A 16,929-nucleotide genomic window follows, 5' to 3' on the forward strand; every position below is an offset into this window, starting at 1 on the left:
ATCATAAATTAAAGGTATCTTATATTATTAGATATGTTAGTATAAAAAATGCTTTAGTTAAGGAGTTATTGATACTTCAAGTGCAAAATGATGATATAAAACCTTGATAAAAATGCACTTTTAAGTACTAATCATCGAGAATGCAACTTTGAAATATTTGATTAGGAAAATATTTGAATAAGTAAGGGTCATCCCAATAAAAGTTTTGCACCTTGCTCAAAAACTTTATTTTATCTTGGTTATCCAAATGAGCTGGCAAAAATCCTAAAGTAAGAAAGTTAATATTTTTAGCAAACCAAGACATTGAACTAAGAGAAAGTAAAGATTCAATAAGAAAGTAATCATCTATTGGTGTGATATCGGATGTTGAATCTATTGTTAATTTTGAAAAATGAACCGCGACAACATTTTTTATGCCTTTTTCACCCTTGATTTCTTCCTATTTGAAAGTTTCAAAGATTCACAATCATGATTAACTTCCCTTTATTTGGTCATGGCATGAGGAAATGAAAGTACTGGTAAAGAATCAGTCTTTTTCTTATAATATTTAGATTCAACCCCTTTCCTACCCTTAGAGTTTGACTCATCATCTTTCTCACAAGGTTTAAAAGTGGGTTTTTCAATAACCTTACCATTGCAAAAAGTGAGGACTGATTTGACTTGATCCATGTGTTGACTTCTAGAACTACTTGCATTTGCATTGTATTGCCCCTTGAGATTTTGCTGTGGTTGAGATGGAAACTTACCTTTCTCTTGGAAACTAAGAGCATATGTTAATTTTGCAAGAGTATTTTTAAAATCTGTCATGTTTTGAGCAAGTTGAGTATTGATTGTCTCTTGCTTTTCAATGAATGCATGCAATGTTTCCTCAAGATTTCTTCTAAGAGGTGGAGTATAAGGCAGTGCATATCCATGAGAATTTTGGAAATTATGGTGTGCTTGAAAAGGTGGTTGTGAAGTTTGTGCATTGTTCTCACTCTTCCAACTGAAATTTGGGTGATTTCTCCAACCAGGGTTGTATGTTTGGGAGTATGGGTTGTGGTTAGCCCTTTGGAAACTGTTTAAAGCATGGGCTTGTTCATGGAGACATTCCAGGGTCTTTATATTTCAAAGCATTATTGTTTTGAAGAATAACACTTACTTGTTCAGCTAGAAAGACTTTTTTTTTTCACATTCAGTTTCCTCTTCACAGTGCAAAGATCTTTCAAAAATTTAGCATAGGAAGGAACCTGTTTAATAGCATCCAGCAAAGGTATATTGATCCTTACCTATTTGAAAGTTTCAAAGATTTCAGAGTTGTGATTAACTTTTCTTTGTTTGGTCATAGCTTGAGGAAATGGAAGTGCTGGCAGTGAATCAGTCGTTTCTTTGCAATTTTCAGATTCAACCCCTTCCTTACCCTCAGAGATTGACTCATCATCTTTCTCATAAGGTTCAAGAGAGGGTTTTTCAGTAACCTTACCACTGCGCAGAGTACTGACTGATTTGACTTGATCCATGTATTGACTTCCAGAACTACTTGCATTTGCATTGTATTGCCGCTTAGGATTTGGTGTAATTACGATGGAAACTTACCTTTCTCTTAAAAACTGAGAACAAATGTGAATTTTGCAATAGTATCTTTAAAATTTGTTATGCTTTGAGCAAGTTGAGTATTGATTGTCTCTTGCTTTTTAATGAATGCATACAAAGTTTCCTTAAAAATGTTTCTAGGAGGTGAAGCATAAGGAAGTGCATATCCATGAGAATTTTGGAAATTATGGTCTGCTTGAAATGGTGGTTATTGTTATCACTCTTCCAATTGAAATTTCAGTGATTTCTCCAACCAGGGTTGTATGTTTGGGAGTATGGGTTATGATTGGGCCTTTTAAAACTATTTAAAGCATGAGCTTGTTCATGAAGACATTCGTTAAAAGAAGGCAAGGTTGGGCAGTCATTGGTTGAGTGTTCATTTGTTTCATAGATTTGACACATAATGTCTTGAATAGATTTTAATTGACCACTACTTTTCAATTCTAGTGCCTCGACTTTTCTAGCTAAAGATGCAAACTTGGTTTGGACATCATGATCCTCCCTAAGCAAACTTGGCTTGAAGGTCATGATCTTCCCTAAGGTTGTACATACCTCCACTAGATGTATGAGGTTGAGTTTTACTCGGTGTCTCATAAGTAGCTGCGGTGTCCTAATTTTGAGCATTTTCAGCTAACAAGTCTAAGTACTCAATTGCCTCATCAAGGTCTTTATCTTTAAAAGTTCCATTGCACATCAATTCAACCATTTGCCTATCTTAGGTGTTAACCCTTCATAAAAATGTGAAACCAATCTCCATGTTTCAAAACTATTATGAGGGCAAGTTTTAAGCAAAGTCTCAATCTCCATCTTTTGAAAGAGTTTGTTTTATGAGATGGAAAAAACTTCTTTAAAAACTGTTATTGCATTTCATCCCAAGCACAAATGGATCCTGGTCTCAAAATTTATAGCCATGTTTTAGCTTTATATTTTAATAAAAAAGGAAAAAGTTTTAATATGATAGTGTTCATGTTACAATTTGAGTCATTATACGTGTTGTAGACCTCCTTAAATTTCCTTAAATGTAAGTAATATTATAATTTGTACAAGAACTTACCTCACTAGCAATGGCGCCAAAAACTTGACACGACCAAAAGATTGATATCTTTTCTGAAGTGCAGAAGTGTCGAAGTAATAAATAACCTAACAAGACCAGGTCCGAACCATAGAGAGGTTAATTGTATAAATTATAAACAACAATAATAATAGTAACACTACTAATACTACTATTAATAATAGTAATAATAATAAAAATACTAGTAGTAGTAGTAGTAGCAGTAGTAGTACTAATATCAATAATAATAATAATAATAATAATAATAATAGAAGAAGAAAAAGAAGAGAAGAAGTTGATAAGAACTTTGAGATAGAAGATTAATGTAAGGATTAAACAATGCTAACAACAAATGTCAAGGTTAGAGGATCCATTAATGGTATATCAAACAAGTATAGTATAAACTCTTATTATTCAATTAGAAACCACACATAAAGGAGGTTCCAATCAGATTATAAATTGGTAACATGATTACATTAGTTATCTTATTTGATTAATGCTAATACTTGTAAATGTTATCAGACATTCATGATTATAACTTATGTTAACAACAAATCAAGTTCTTTTCATAACTTAGGTGTCGGTTATACCATACAGTATGGACAATGAAAGTGCTAATCATTTGTTGTACCAAGTGTTATACAACATAAATCTAGATTAGTCATTTAACAAGCGAAGTATTAAAAAGTGAACAAGATAACAAATATAAAATATATTAGTATCAAATATTAAAGTCCATGTTGAGTTTACACTATACTTATTCTTACACCATTAGTGTAACCTTTTCTCCTTGATATAATAAACTTAACTAAACATAATGAAAGAAAGAAAAACAAATAAACAAAATGAGAACGTAAATAAGATAAAATTTAACTAAGTAAAGGAAAGGAAATGAAAGGCATAAACTTGATATTAATGAAAACAAAACTCAAGCAATACAAAGAGAGAAAGAAAAAGCATGATCTTGATCTGGAAACTAAGATGCCTAAATGCATGGCAAATGTCTCATTTTATAGGTTGAAATTGGAAATTATTGATTTGATGACTAATTGATGAGTGGGTGACCAACTCTTGACTTGATGACAATCCTTATCTTCTCTTATTTGCCTAAAATGTCATTGTTAACGTCAGAATTGGAACCACTTGAAAACATAAAAGTTGTAGGAAATTATCTCAGTTTTTCATGGAAAAAAAAAAGTCATTTGAACTTTTAGAACTCTAGATATAGGTCAAATACTGAATAGTGTTCGGGTTGCAAGACAAATTTAGACTTCTTTGTTGTTGTTACAATTTAGACTTGAAAATTGTCTTTTTAAATCTTGGACTCCTATGAAAGTTGTAAGCCTATGTCTTACCTTTTCATCCATATAAAGTAGACCTAAGTCCAAGATCTACAACTCCAGATATGACCCAATTATAAAAAAATGTTTCGGTTTGGAATGCACCAGCATCTCTTTTCTAAGTTTGGTCATCTCTTTGTCCTTTCAATTTTAGTTCTTAAACTTATCAATTAATCTTTTCATTTATATGATAAGTCTGCATTTAAAATAAATATTTATCATAAATTAAAGGTATCTTATATTATTAAATATGTTAGTATAACACATGTTTTAGTTAAGGAGTTATGGATACTTCAAGTGCAAAATAATAACATAAAACCTCAACAAAAATACAATTTTAAATACTAATCAAAGAGCACACATAAAATTTATATGGTTTAGTAATTTAGGCTTGCCTTATGAGCAAGACGGTTATAAAAATTCACTATAAAAAAATTGAAGATTATAAGGTGTCATAAAATTACTTCTTTTTTTTTTATTTAAAATCTCAATCTAACCCAAAACTTATTTTTTCTCTTGCCACCAAAATATAAAAAATAAAAGCATTCATAAAAAAATAAATCTTACCTAAAATATAACAATTTTATGTTTTAATATAGACTAAATATATAAGTATTCTTCTTTTACCTAATCTATAATTTAAAACAAACCCATTATTTTTATTTTATATTTTTCTTTTAATTTTAATACTCAATTATCTTGCATGAATTGTCATTCATAACTTGTAAATTTTGAATTTAATAGAAATGAATAACCACGAAAGATGTTGATGTATTAGAAGTAAAAAAATTTAAAATTATTTTAATATATTTTTAAATAAAAAATTATAATTTTAAAATTCTATCTCGATCAGTTAACCTAGATCTGAAGCCGGTTAAAAAAATCAGCAAGGAATTTAACTCGGAAAAACTCATCGATCTAAAGAGTTGACCAGAAATGGGAACACCGAGACTTTATTATTATTATTATTATTATTATTATTGTTATTGTTATGTATTAAGAGTCTTCCAGCGAGAGCAGCCACACCGCGCAAAAAAAATCTAATCTCTTCCTCCTGCCAATCCCTTTTTCACATAGTCTAAATCCTTCAATTGAAGCCACAACAGTTGCAAAGAAAGGTTAATCTCTTCTTCCTAAGCCACGCAAAAGACTTACAGTCGAGCTTTGATTACTTTCAAGTTAAGGCAAGTAAACTTCTCCATGAATTTGTCTTTGTTTCATGTACTGTATTATCTTTTTTTGAAAAGTTATGCCTCCCTTGTTTATAGTCTTTCCTATTTGAGTATTGGTTCCAGACTAAGATTATTGAATTTGGGTCTGTAAGATTTTCTAAAGAAAGTACAAATAAAGACCAGGTAGCAGTACTGTAAGTTTCTTGGATAATTAACGGCGCGGATTATCCAAATGTAACTTCTTGTTAGTTGATAGGCTTAACTCTGCATTCTCGTGCATCAGCGACTGTATTATTATGTTTCCTAGAAAATGCAAAAATCTGGCATTGGCTTAAATTTCTGTTCTAATGTTAGAACTGGGAATTATGGTAAAGCCTTCGGCAGTTTGGTTTGGGTGCTAAGTTGGCTTGTTTTTCATGAACAAAACACAGAAACTTATTTTATGATCTACCTAAAAGTCTCGAAACAAAATAATAATGTACACAGGATTCTTCATCAGGATATTGGATGACTCCTTTTGCTTTTCCATATCTTGTCATTTATTTCCTTTTTTCTTGGTATCTTCTACATGGGTCCTGCTATAGAAATCTTGACAAGGCATAACATACATTCCTCTGGAAGGTCTGGGGAAATTCTGGGTCTCTCCTTATAATCTACGGACTGTATATATAAATACAGTGGTATCAATCAAAACCCAATCAAGAGTATTCTGGGAGTGATTTGCATGGTCCATTAATTAGTCCTTTGCTAGAAAGTATGATAGGATGGGGTTTAAAATAGTGGTTTATGCATGACTCATTGTAAGTGAGGGACAGGACAGGACAGGACAACATATTAATTGATGCAGTGAAAATGGCTAGAAAGTATGCATACCAATAATGCTTGCCAAGTATAATATTACTTTTATATTTGCCATTTGATGTTGTTATATCTAATGTGATAATTTCAAAGATATTTACTTGTTAAACATGCATGATAATCTTTGTGTTATTGTACTCGTAACATACTGTGGTCCACTGTCACTTTGATAAAAGGGGCAAGTTCATGCAGGATATCCATGCAACATCTTATTAACTGATGCTGTGAAAATTGCTAGAAAGTATGAATATCAGTAATGCCTGCCAAATATAATATTACTTTTATATTTTCCATTTGATCTTGTTATATCTAATGCGATAATTTCAAATGTATTGTTAATTAGGTAAATATAATGTGATAATTTATGTTTGATTGGTTTAATATAAGTCTTTAAAATGTTATCTCATGATGGTAGTACTCCTAGTAGTGATCCTTTAACAACCCAATCATCTCAACCTTTAATTTTCATGTCAAGTGTTGGTAGAGGAAGAACATATTTGGCATGGGATCATGGTAGAAAAGCTTTTGAACTTGGTATTGAATGTAAAAAAACCAAATTGGCATGTTATATTATGCCAAAGTTTTTGTAAGTGGTGGTACTAATCAATTTAGCAGCATCTAGCTTGAACTAAAGGAGAAGTTGAACAATATCATAAATATCTTCTTGATGTTTGACGTCTTATGCTTTTGAATCAAGGAAATGTTGAAAAGAAAAGAAGAGTTAGAGAAATACAAGCAGATTTCAATCTATTTAGTGCATAACAAAAAAAACATGTAGAAATGATGATTAGACATTTAATACTTAGGTGTTTTATATAAATGTTGTATTGAAAGTTTTATTGAAAGTTTTTTTTTTTTTTATTAACCTAGTTGACTTGTGAAGCAGTTATTGGGGTTGATAACTAAAACAGGTTTAAAAGCTATAAAACTAGACTGGGTTTAAAAGCTATAAAAAAAAAAACTTTTGAAAAGCAACTTCACAATATTAAACACTTAAAAACCAAAATTTGTACAGTGTAACTAAATTTAAACCACAGGGACCTCCACTGCCTAGAAACCAAAATTTGTACAGTGAGTTGCTCCGGGTAGGCATTAGGCGAATGCCCTGCCACAATTAAAAAAAAATGAAAAACATTTATGGCACTTAGACTCTCTCTCTCTCTCTCTCTGCAACCAAAGAGGTACAAATATTGAACCTCATTTTTCTTATTTAAACCATGGAATATAATCTTTGCTTTCTCTCATCAATTTGGACCTTATAGTAAAAACCCGCTTCTCAAAATTTGATCTTGTCTTTCTGTTGTTTTATTTTAGGAAGAAGACATGGCTTCCATAATTGCAAGCTTGCCTTCTCCACCATTGTTGGTTCATGGTAAAAGGACCCTTTTCAGCACTCTTCAAACGCTCCCACTTTCTCCCATTAAAGGTAAGCATTATAGATTTTAAACGATCTACTTAATGAGCTTTATGGTTCAGTTCAACTGTTCAACTCACCTTGCTTGTAGAACCTGTTTGTGTTCATTACCAACTTTTTAGGATAGAAGTACTGCAAGTGTAATACGGTGAGCTTGTACATGTTGAGATTATGTCTAAGATGCTACTCTTTGAGACCTGTATTATTGAAAACTAAAACAGTATCATGGGCATGAAGGGTATGCTGTTACCTTGGTCAAAAGTGGGGATCTTACTGATGTTGAAAACATTTAAATTTAAGATCCCATGATCGATTCAAAACGAGTGAAAATGAGAACACGAGTTGGAATTTTATCATACTTTTAAGTGATAGGCTTTTTTATAAAATGATTTATGGTGAGCTGGAAGCAACAAACTATCAGTTTCTATTAGAAGAAAAAACCATGGATGATGCTTTTGGTGTTTGTCAATGAGGTAGATTTTTTTTATCACATATCAAATTTATGGAAATTTTCAATTGTTGATTCAGATTTTTTTTTCTTTTTTGTGTTTTTAAGATTCAACATTGTATCTACAACATTTTGCACATTAGTGATTTTAGCAATGGACTATACTTATGAAGTCTGTTGCATGGCCGAGGAACTATTTTGTTTTTGAAATATTGTAGCAAGTTGCTGTAGTTCACTCAGTTAAACTTGTTATGGTGTTGATGCTTGCGTTTTTGTCCTTGAGTCTCGATAATTGTGCTCTGCAGACAGACAGAACTGTGTTTCTGTTGTTGTGAGGGCTACTGGGGAAAGCTCTGAGTCATCACCCCCCCTCGGGATTGTTAAGTCTGTTAAAAACATAGTGAGTGTTCATCTCCCTCTCTCTCTTGCTCTATGATTGTGTTCTCATCATAGCCAAAATGTGGTCTGCTTGATCATTTATATATTTGTGGCTTCTTTTATTATCATTTTCCTCTTGTGATTGTAGCATCTTATATTATGTAAAGCTGGAATATTCTCAAGTTTGTTGACAATAGACAAGGATGTTTATTTATTATGATGCATGGGATGGTTGGTTGTCATCCCTCAAAATAACCCTTGCTTGTCTTTTTCTTTGAAGTAAAATCATTTTCAGCCATCTAAAGTTTTTGATTTTTTGATATATCCTTGATTGATATGAAACAGTGGGATGATTCCGAAGATAGGCTGGCTCTTATCGGTTTGGGGTTTGCAGCACTGGTAGCCATTTGGACGTCGGCAAAACTCATCCCGGTGATATATGTGACTCATTCTTTTTTAATATTATAGAAAGCAAAAGTGATGGTCTTGAAATAAAAAAATTATTCAAGTTTATTACTAAACAAGTACCATATAAATTGATGGTGATTTAAAGTTTTTATATAGTCATCACTTGAAACACCCCGAGTTTCTTTCCTTTCCTTTTCCTTTATTGTAGATCAAGTTATATATTAACACTTACCTTTACTGGTTCAGGCAATCTGAAGCTTTATGACCATCTGATTTCAGAAGTGCCTTGGGATTGTGTAAAGAAAACCAAATTTAGAGTTATAATGTGGCACGACTGTGCTCAATTTCATGTGGATAAATCTCTATGCTTATTGGAAAAATCTAAGAAAGGAGACAAACCATGTGCATGATAGCCTTCTTATTTTCATGATATTTGTAGCAAACTTTTTTGGAATTAAATGCCCTGCCTATATATGTCAGCACACAGCTTATCATTTTTCTGGCTTCCACCATAACAAGAATTCTAATTATTTATTTTTGCTTTCCTTTTTATGCATAGGCCATTGACAAGTTGCCTGTTGTCCCAAGCGTGCTAGAATTGATTGGCATACTTTTTTCTTCAGTAAGTAATATACCTCAACTTATGGTTTCTGAGAATGTGCGAGCAAATGAAAAAGAACTTTTGAGCTCTTGCAACAATTATTTGTGTACCAAATGATTCCTAAAAAAATAAGCTTTCTTTACTATTCTCGCCTGTTGATTACCTCACAAAACGTCATTTGTCTTCTATATATCATACTGACTTAAGCTTTTCCATCCATTCCAGTGGTTTATATATCGATATCTTTTGTTCAAGCCCAATCGGTAAGTAAAACCAATGACTATTTGGTTTTGTTGCTGTTGATGTTTCTAAAATATTCCTTGGTTCGCATGAATTTTATTTGGTTTATGATGTTCAACGTGTGATTAAAACTGGATTAATATGTTATTCGAAGTTTGCAGCAATATATTTTGTGTTCCTTTTGGCTCACAGGGAAGAGCTATTCCAGATCATCAAGAAGTCAGTTGCCAATATCTTAGGCCAGTGAATCATGCTTTGAAATGTAGTCAAGTCGTGTACCTTTAGAGCTTTCCCTGATTGGCATATCGTGTATCTATATGGGTGGCAATGACCAGTTGACCTACACTTTCATTTGGTAGTGGAAGTTTTTGATGCATCAAGTTTAAGCAATTCTATGTTCATTTTCTGGCACTCGTCTATTATCATCATTCAAACATATTGGATGTTCATAACAGGACAGTTGGGATGAACAACATGTCAGCACATAGTACAGAGGTAAGTTATTGAAACATTGTTAGCAGAACTTTGCCTATAGTTTCTCGTGTATGGCATTTGAGATGAAAGGATATCAGAAATTACTTGGGATAAATAAATTTGAACCTTCAAATTTATCCAGTATAATAGGGAAGTGAGATTGGTGTATTTTCTATGGTGTTGTAACCAGGATCCGAGCTCCAACTACTGGCCAAATCTTACATATTTTGTTACGTTACTTGTATGTACATGAGATATATGGAAAACACAGCTTTCTATGGTAGAGACTTTAACCAACTGAAGCAATAGCCTCACTGCAAGATGAAATGTTTCAGTGTCATCTCTGCAATGCGCAATTAGATTTCACTTTTCAGGTCTTGCCTTGATGGTGCAAGTGCTAGGATATTCGAACTGACTCTCTACAACAACTATCGCTGATGAAAGCAACTCCTCAGCAATGCAAAAACATGGAGAACGCACTAGTTTATAGGTCAATTGACAAACGAAGGAGCAGAAACTTATAAGCACCAGGGTAACAAAAAAGACACTTCAACATTTAGATGCACACAACTTGCTATTTCGTGTTGAATAGAAAACTGGACTCGCTTGTAAAGCCTCATCTATAACATGTGCTATGAGAGGGGTTAGCAGAGGTGAAAATGATGAAGAATCTCGCTGTATGTTTCCTCCAATGAGCCAAATAGAGTTAATCATGAAGATTTGAAACAGATTAGTACTCGATATGAAGGTGATACTTCAGAATAAAAGGTCACTGATCTCAGAATACTTATATTAATCCACTGCTTTTTTTATATAATTTTTCCTTCATTTATAAATGTCAACTTCATTTTAATAAAGTCAAATAAAATAGAAGAATACCTTTATAATCAACCCATTTCTAAAACTACTGTCATAACCTAATTTTGACCATTAAAAAAAAACAAATCCAAAAAATAGAAAAAAAATAAAAAAAATATTTTTGACTTATTTGCATCATTTCTGGCATTCTCAGCATCTTTTCAAAAGAATAAAAATTTAAAAAACTTACTTTCAATGCATTTAACTTTTAACACACTCAATGTAAAATTATTAATTTATTTTTTTCATCAATTCAACATTGACGCTTAAAAAAAAATTATATTTGAAAAAGAGGACCAAAAGTGAAAAATAGAAAATGAGGGACCAAAGTGATTTTGGGTTCCTTGGCCATGAAGTTTACTTGGAGGCTAAGTAATTGGGAAGAAAAAGACAAACCCTAAACTCGTCCTTGCAATAACTAGCCACTGGCCATACAAAAAGAGAGAGAGAGAGGGAGGGAGGGACCCAAACACCAATCACCCAAACCCTAACAAGTCCCTCTTTACCACATATTTCTTCACTTGCCTACACATATATTAAAAAGAAAAAGTTTGTCTCTCTCATTTTGTAGAACACATTCACCATTTTAAAAGCAAAAAAAAAAAGCCTTTCTTTTTTCACCTAAAATAATTAAGTTTGCTAACAGAAACGAACAAAATCACAACTCAGTTAGAAATAGCCTACACAGTAGCATCCTTTCAAGATGAAGACCTAGATCTACTTTTATTTTTCAGCCCCATCAACAACTCAAAGCCTCTAGCTATTTAAAACCCAATATTTTTAGCCAAAAAAAGAGGCCCTCATGATACAACTTTCATAAACACCACTACCTCATTCGAAACTAGAACTAACGCTAATTGTAGTGGTATCATCCCCTATATTCATAACTGGAACTAGACACTGGTATAGCCAACTCAACAACCTCTCATTTGTCCATAAAGACCTACTATAAAAGTTATCAGCACCTCCATTAGTATAGTCAAAGACCTGCACTAGCAGCGACCATCAACCTCTTTTTCTTATACCCGACCAAAAGATTGATATCTTCTCCCAAGTGTAGGAATGTCGAAGTAATAAATTACCCGGCAAGACTAGGATCGAACCACAAGGAGGATAATTGTATAAATTATAGATAATGATTAGTAATTAAAAGTGCATTTTTATCAAGGCTTTATATCATCATTTTGCACTTGAAGTATCGATAACTCCTTAACTAGAGCATGTTTTATAATAACAAGTATGATAATATAAGATACCTTTAATTTATGGTAAATGCTCATTTAAATGCAGGTATTCTTACAATTCAAAGAATTGATTGTTGTGATTAACTATTGAAAGTGAAAGGACAAAGAAAAGGCTAAGCTTACGAAGGAGATGCCGATTCACTTCAAATTCAAACATTGTTCAGTCATTGGATCATATCTCGAGCTATAGATCTTGGATTTCATAATAATTTATATGGCTAAAAAGATAAGAAATAGGCCTACAACTTTCATTAGTATGGAAAGACCCAAATTTGTCATTTTTAAATTCAAAGTTTGGCCACAAAAGAGAAGTCCGAATCTGTCTTGCAATCCAGCCCAAACACTATTCAAAGTCTTACCCATAACTAGAGTTCTAGAAGTCCAAATGATCTGAACTTTGGTGGTGGAAGGAAATGATAATTTCCAACAACTTTCATGAAGAGGACCAGCTTAAATTCGGATGGTAGAAATGAGATTTCATCCAGACAAGAGCATGAGAGCTATCCACCACGTCCACCAGCAGCACTGCTCAGTATTTTAGACATATCTCAAGTTGTAGTACTCTAAATGATCTAAAATTTGGTAGGTGGAATGAAAAAACAATTTCCAACAACTTTCATGAAGAACACTTTACTAAATTCTAATTGCATAAATGTCAATTCAATCATCCAAAGTGCTTCAGTGATGCTGTCCACCATGTCCACTAATCAATAGTTGGCCACTACATCAATTATCAATTACCACATGAATGGTTCTGAATTTTAGCCTATAAAAGGAGGCATTTGCCATTCATTTGAGTATCTTATTTTTCATATTAAGATCATGTTCTTGCTCTCTCTCTTTATATTTTTGTAATGTTTAAGTTTTGCTTTCATTAATATCTTGTTCATGCTTTTCATTTCCTTTACTATACTTAGTTAACTTATATCATGTTTATATTCTTATATTGTTTCTTTAAGTTTTTCTCCTTCATAATGTCTAGCTAAGTTAATTATGTCAAGGTGAAAAGGTTTCACTAATGGTGTTAGGATAAGTAAATATAAACTCAATATGGACTTCAATGCTTATATCTATTAACATGTCTTATCATTTTTATCTTATTAATTCTTAATACCTTATTTGTTAAATGGTTAATCTAGATTTGTGTTGTATAACACTTGGTACATCAAATACTTGATCCTTCGTAGTCTTCGGCCAACATTGTTATTATAAGAGGAACTTGATTTGTTGTCAATGATTAGTACTTAAAAGTGCATTTTTATCATGGTTTTATATCATCATTTTGCACTTGAAGTATCAATAACTCCTTAACCAAAGCTTGTTTTATAATAATATATCTAATAATATAAGATACCTTTAATTTGTGGTAAATGTTCATTTTAAATGCAGGCCTATCACATAAATGAAAGGATTGATTGATGACTTTAAGAACTTAAATTGCAAGGACAAAGAGATGACCAAACTTAGAAAAGAGATGTCGGTGCAATCCAAACCGGAATACTGTTCGGTAATTGGGTCATATCTGGAGCTATATATCTCATATTTAGTTCCAATTTATATGGATGGAAAGGTAAGACATAGGCCTACAACTTTCATATGGAGCCCAAGATCTAAAAAGGTCATTTTCAAGTCCAAATTGTAGCAACAACAAAGAAGCCCGAATCTGTCTTCCAGCCCGAGCACTGTTCAGTATTTTGGCCATATCTGGAGTTCTAGAAGTCCAAATGACCTGAATTGTTTACACAAGAAAACTGAGACATTTTGGTCATATCCTTACATTAATTTTCCATCTCCAAGTTCTTATCATCTGCTTCTTCTTCTCTTTCTTTATTATTATTATTACTACTACTACTACTACTACTACTACTACTACTACTACTACTATTATTATTATTATTATTATTATTATTATTATTATTATTGTTATTATTATTATTATTATTATTGTTATTGTTATTGTTATTGTTGTTGTATTATTGTTATTTATAATTTGTACAATTAACCTCCCTGTGGTTCGACCCCGGTCTTGCCGGGTTATTTATTACTTCGACACTCCTGCACTTGGGAGAAGACATTAATCTTTTAGTCGTGTCAAGTTTTTGGCGCCGTTGCTGGGGAGGTAAGTTCTTGTATAAATTATAGTATTTATTTTATTTTCTCTTTTCACTTTTTTTGTATATAACTTTGTTTCTTTTCTTTTGTTTCTTTTTATTTTGTTTTCTTCCTCCTTCTTTTGCTTTCTTCTTTTTTTTTTTTATTCCTACACGTGCATGAGAGTGTGGTCACGTACATCAAGTGGTAGACTTTGTAGGGTATCCTCATCATTTTCAGAAAATATGGCCGAAGAAGATAATCAATCACTTTATAATGAAAATAATGAGAATAACCGTGCTAGAACACTTAGAGACCACATGAATCCCACAAGAACAAGCGCACCATCATGCATAGTTTTTCCTCCCGATGCATCTCATTTTAATTTTAAACCGGGCATTATTCAACTTTTACCTTCTTTTCATGGCTTAGAATTAGAAAATCCATACTTGCATTTAAGGGAATTTGAGGAGGTTTGTAACACATATAATAATTTAAATTGTAGCATGAACACCATCAGATTAAAGCTTTTTCCTTTTTCATTAAAAGATAAAGCTAAAACATGGCTACAAAATTTAAAACCAGGATCTATTCGTGCTTGGGATGAAATGCAACAACAGTTTTTAAAGAAGTTTTTCCCATCTCATAGAACAAACTCTTTCAAAAGACAAATCACTACTTTCACTCAAAAACCAGGAGAAACATTTTACCAATGTTGGGATAGGTATCGAGACTTGCTTAGTACTTGCCCTCATCATGGTTTTGAAACATGGAGATTGATTTCACATTGCTATAAAGGGTTAACACCTAAAGATAGGCAAATGGTTGAATTGATGTGCAATGGAACTTTTGAAGATAAAGACCCTGATGAAGCAATGGAGTACTTAGACTTGTTAACTGAAAATGCTCAAAATTGGGACACCGCGAGTACTTATGGGGCACCGAGTAAAACTCAACCTCATACATCTAGTGGAGGTATGTACAACCTTAGGGAAGATCATGACCTTCAAGTCAAGTTTGCATCTTTAGCTAGAAAAGTCGAGGCACTAGAATTGAAAAAGAGTGGTCAATTAAAATCTGTTGAAAACATTGTGTGTCAAATCTGTGAAACAAATGAACACTCAACCAGTAACTGTCCAACCTTGCCTTCTTTTAAGGAATGTCTCCATGAACAAGCTCATGCTTTAAACAGTTTCCAAAGGGCCAACCACAACCCATACTCCCAAACATACAACCCTGGTTGGAGAAATCACCCAAATTTCAGTTGGAAGAGTGAGAACAACAATGCACAAACTTCACAACCATCGTTTCAAGCACACCATAATTTCCAAAATTCTCATGGATATGCACCTCCTTATGCTCCACCTTCTAGAAGAAATCTTGAGGAAACATTGCATGCATTCATTGAAAAGCAAGAGACAATCAATACTCAACTTGCTCAAAACATGATAGATTTTAAAGATACTCTTGCAAAATTAACATATGCTCTCAGTTTCCAAGAGAAAGGTAAGTTTCCATCTCAACCACAACAAAATCGCAAGGGGCAATAAAATGCAAATGCAAGTAGTTCCGGAAACCAACACATGGATCAAGTCAAATCAGTCACTACTCTGCACAGTGGTAAGGTTATTGAAAAACCCTCTCTTGAACCTTATGAGAAAGATGATGAGTCAATCTCTGAGGGTAAGGAAGGGGTTGAATCTGAAAATTACAAAGAAAAGACTGATTCTCTATCAGCACTTCCATTTCCTTAAGCCATGACCAAACAAAGGAAAGTGAGTCACAACTCTGAAATCTTTGAAACTTTCAAACAGGTAAGGATCAATATACCTTTGCTGGATGCTATTAAACAGGTTCCTTCCTATGCTAAATTTTTAAAAGATCTATGCAGTGTGAACAAGAAACTGAATGTGAAAAAGAAAGCCTTTCTAGCCGAACAAGTAAGTGCTATTCTTCAGAACAATAATGCTTTGAAATATAAAGACCCTGATTGTCCTACAATTTCCTGCTTTATTGGAGAGCATAAAATTGAAAGAGCCTTACTTGATCTTGGTGCTAGTGTGAATTTACTTCCATATTCAGTTTTTCAGAGTCTCAATCTAGGTGAGTTAAAACCAACTTCTATAACTCTTTTACTTGCCGATAGATCTATAAAAGTGCCTAGAGGAATAATTGAAGATGTGTTAGTACAAGTCGATAAATTCATTTATCCTATGGATTTTATTGTCTTGGACACACAACCTGTTGAAGTATGTAATTCATTTCCTGTTATTTTAGGACGTCCATTTCTTGCAACTTCTAATGCATTGATTAATTGTAAGAATGGACTGATGAAGCTATCATTTGGAAACATGACATTGGAGATGAATATTTTCAACATTTGCAAGCAACCTAGAGATGATAATGATTTACAGGAAGTGGACTTTACTGAAAAATTAATTCATGATCAATTTCCAACCACTTCCAATGAAATTGAGATTGATGAATCTAATGATTTGGAAATGATTTATTTTCAGGAAGAATCAAAGACAAGTAATTGGAGGCCACAAATTGAGGAATTGCCACCACGACCAATTAAGTCCATACCTTCAAGTGTTCAACCACCAAAACCTGATTTGAAGTCGTTGCCATCCAATCTCAAATACTCATTTTTGGGAGAAAATGAAACTTTTCCGGTAATAATCTCTTCCAAACTTAATGCACATCAAGAAGGTAAGTTATTACAAACTCTGAAAATGCACAAAAAAGCATTAGGATGGACCATAGCTGATATAAAAGGA

At 32.8% G+C, this 16,929-nt stretch overlaps 1 protein-coding gene across 2 annotated transcripts; it reads left to right on the forward strand.

The window, feature by feature from the left end:
- Positions 1–4,961: 4,961 nt before the first annotated feature.
- LOC105114979 (protein CURVATURE THYLAKOID 1C, chloroplastic-like) lies at positions 4,962–10,093 on the forward strand. Of its 2 annotated transcripts, none has more exons than XM_011011727.1 (7): positions 4,962–5,147; positions 7,308–7,419; positions 8,161–8,255; positions 8,579–8,665; positions 9,201–9,263; positions 9,468–9,505; positions 9,675–10,093. In XM_011011727.1, the coding sequence occupies exons 2-7, from the start codon at positions 7,317–7,319 to the stop codon at positions 9,727–9,729; spliced, it is 441 nt and encodes a 146-aa protein (XP_011010029.1). In that variant the 5' UTR covers positions 4,962–5,147; positions 7,308–7,316; the 3' UTR covers positions 9,730–10,093. The 2 variants fall into 2 exon arrangements, with proteins under 2 accessions (XP_011010029.1, XP_011010030.1); XM_011011728.1 differs by lacking the exon at positions 4,962–5,147 and adding an exon at positions 7,150–7,174.
- The last annotated feature ends 6,836 nt before the right edge of the window (positions 10,094–16,929 follow it).

This window comes from Populus euphratica, unplaced genomic scaffold (assembly GCF_000495115.2).
Source record: "Populus euphratica unplaced genomic scaffold, PopEup_1.0 scaffold612.1, whole genome shotgun sequence".
NCBI lineage: Eukaryota > Viridiplantae > Streptophyta > Magnoliopsida > Malpighiales > Salicaceae > Populus > Populus euphratica.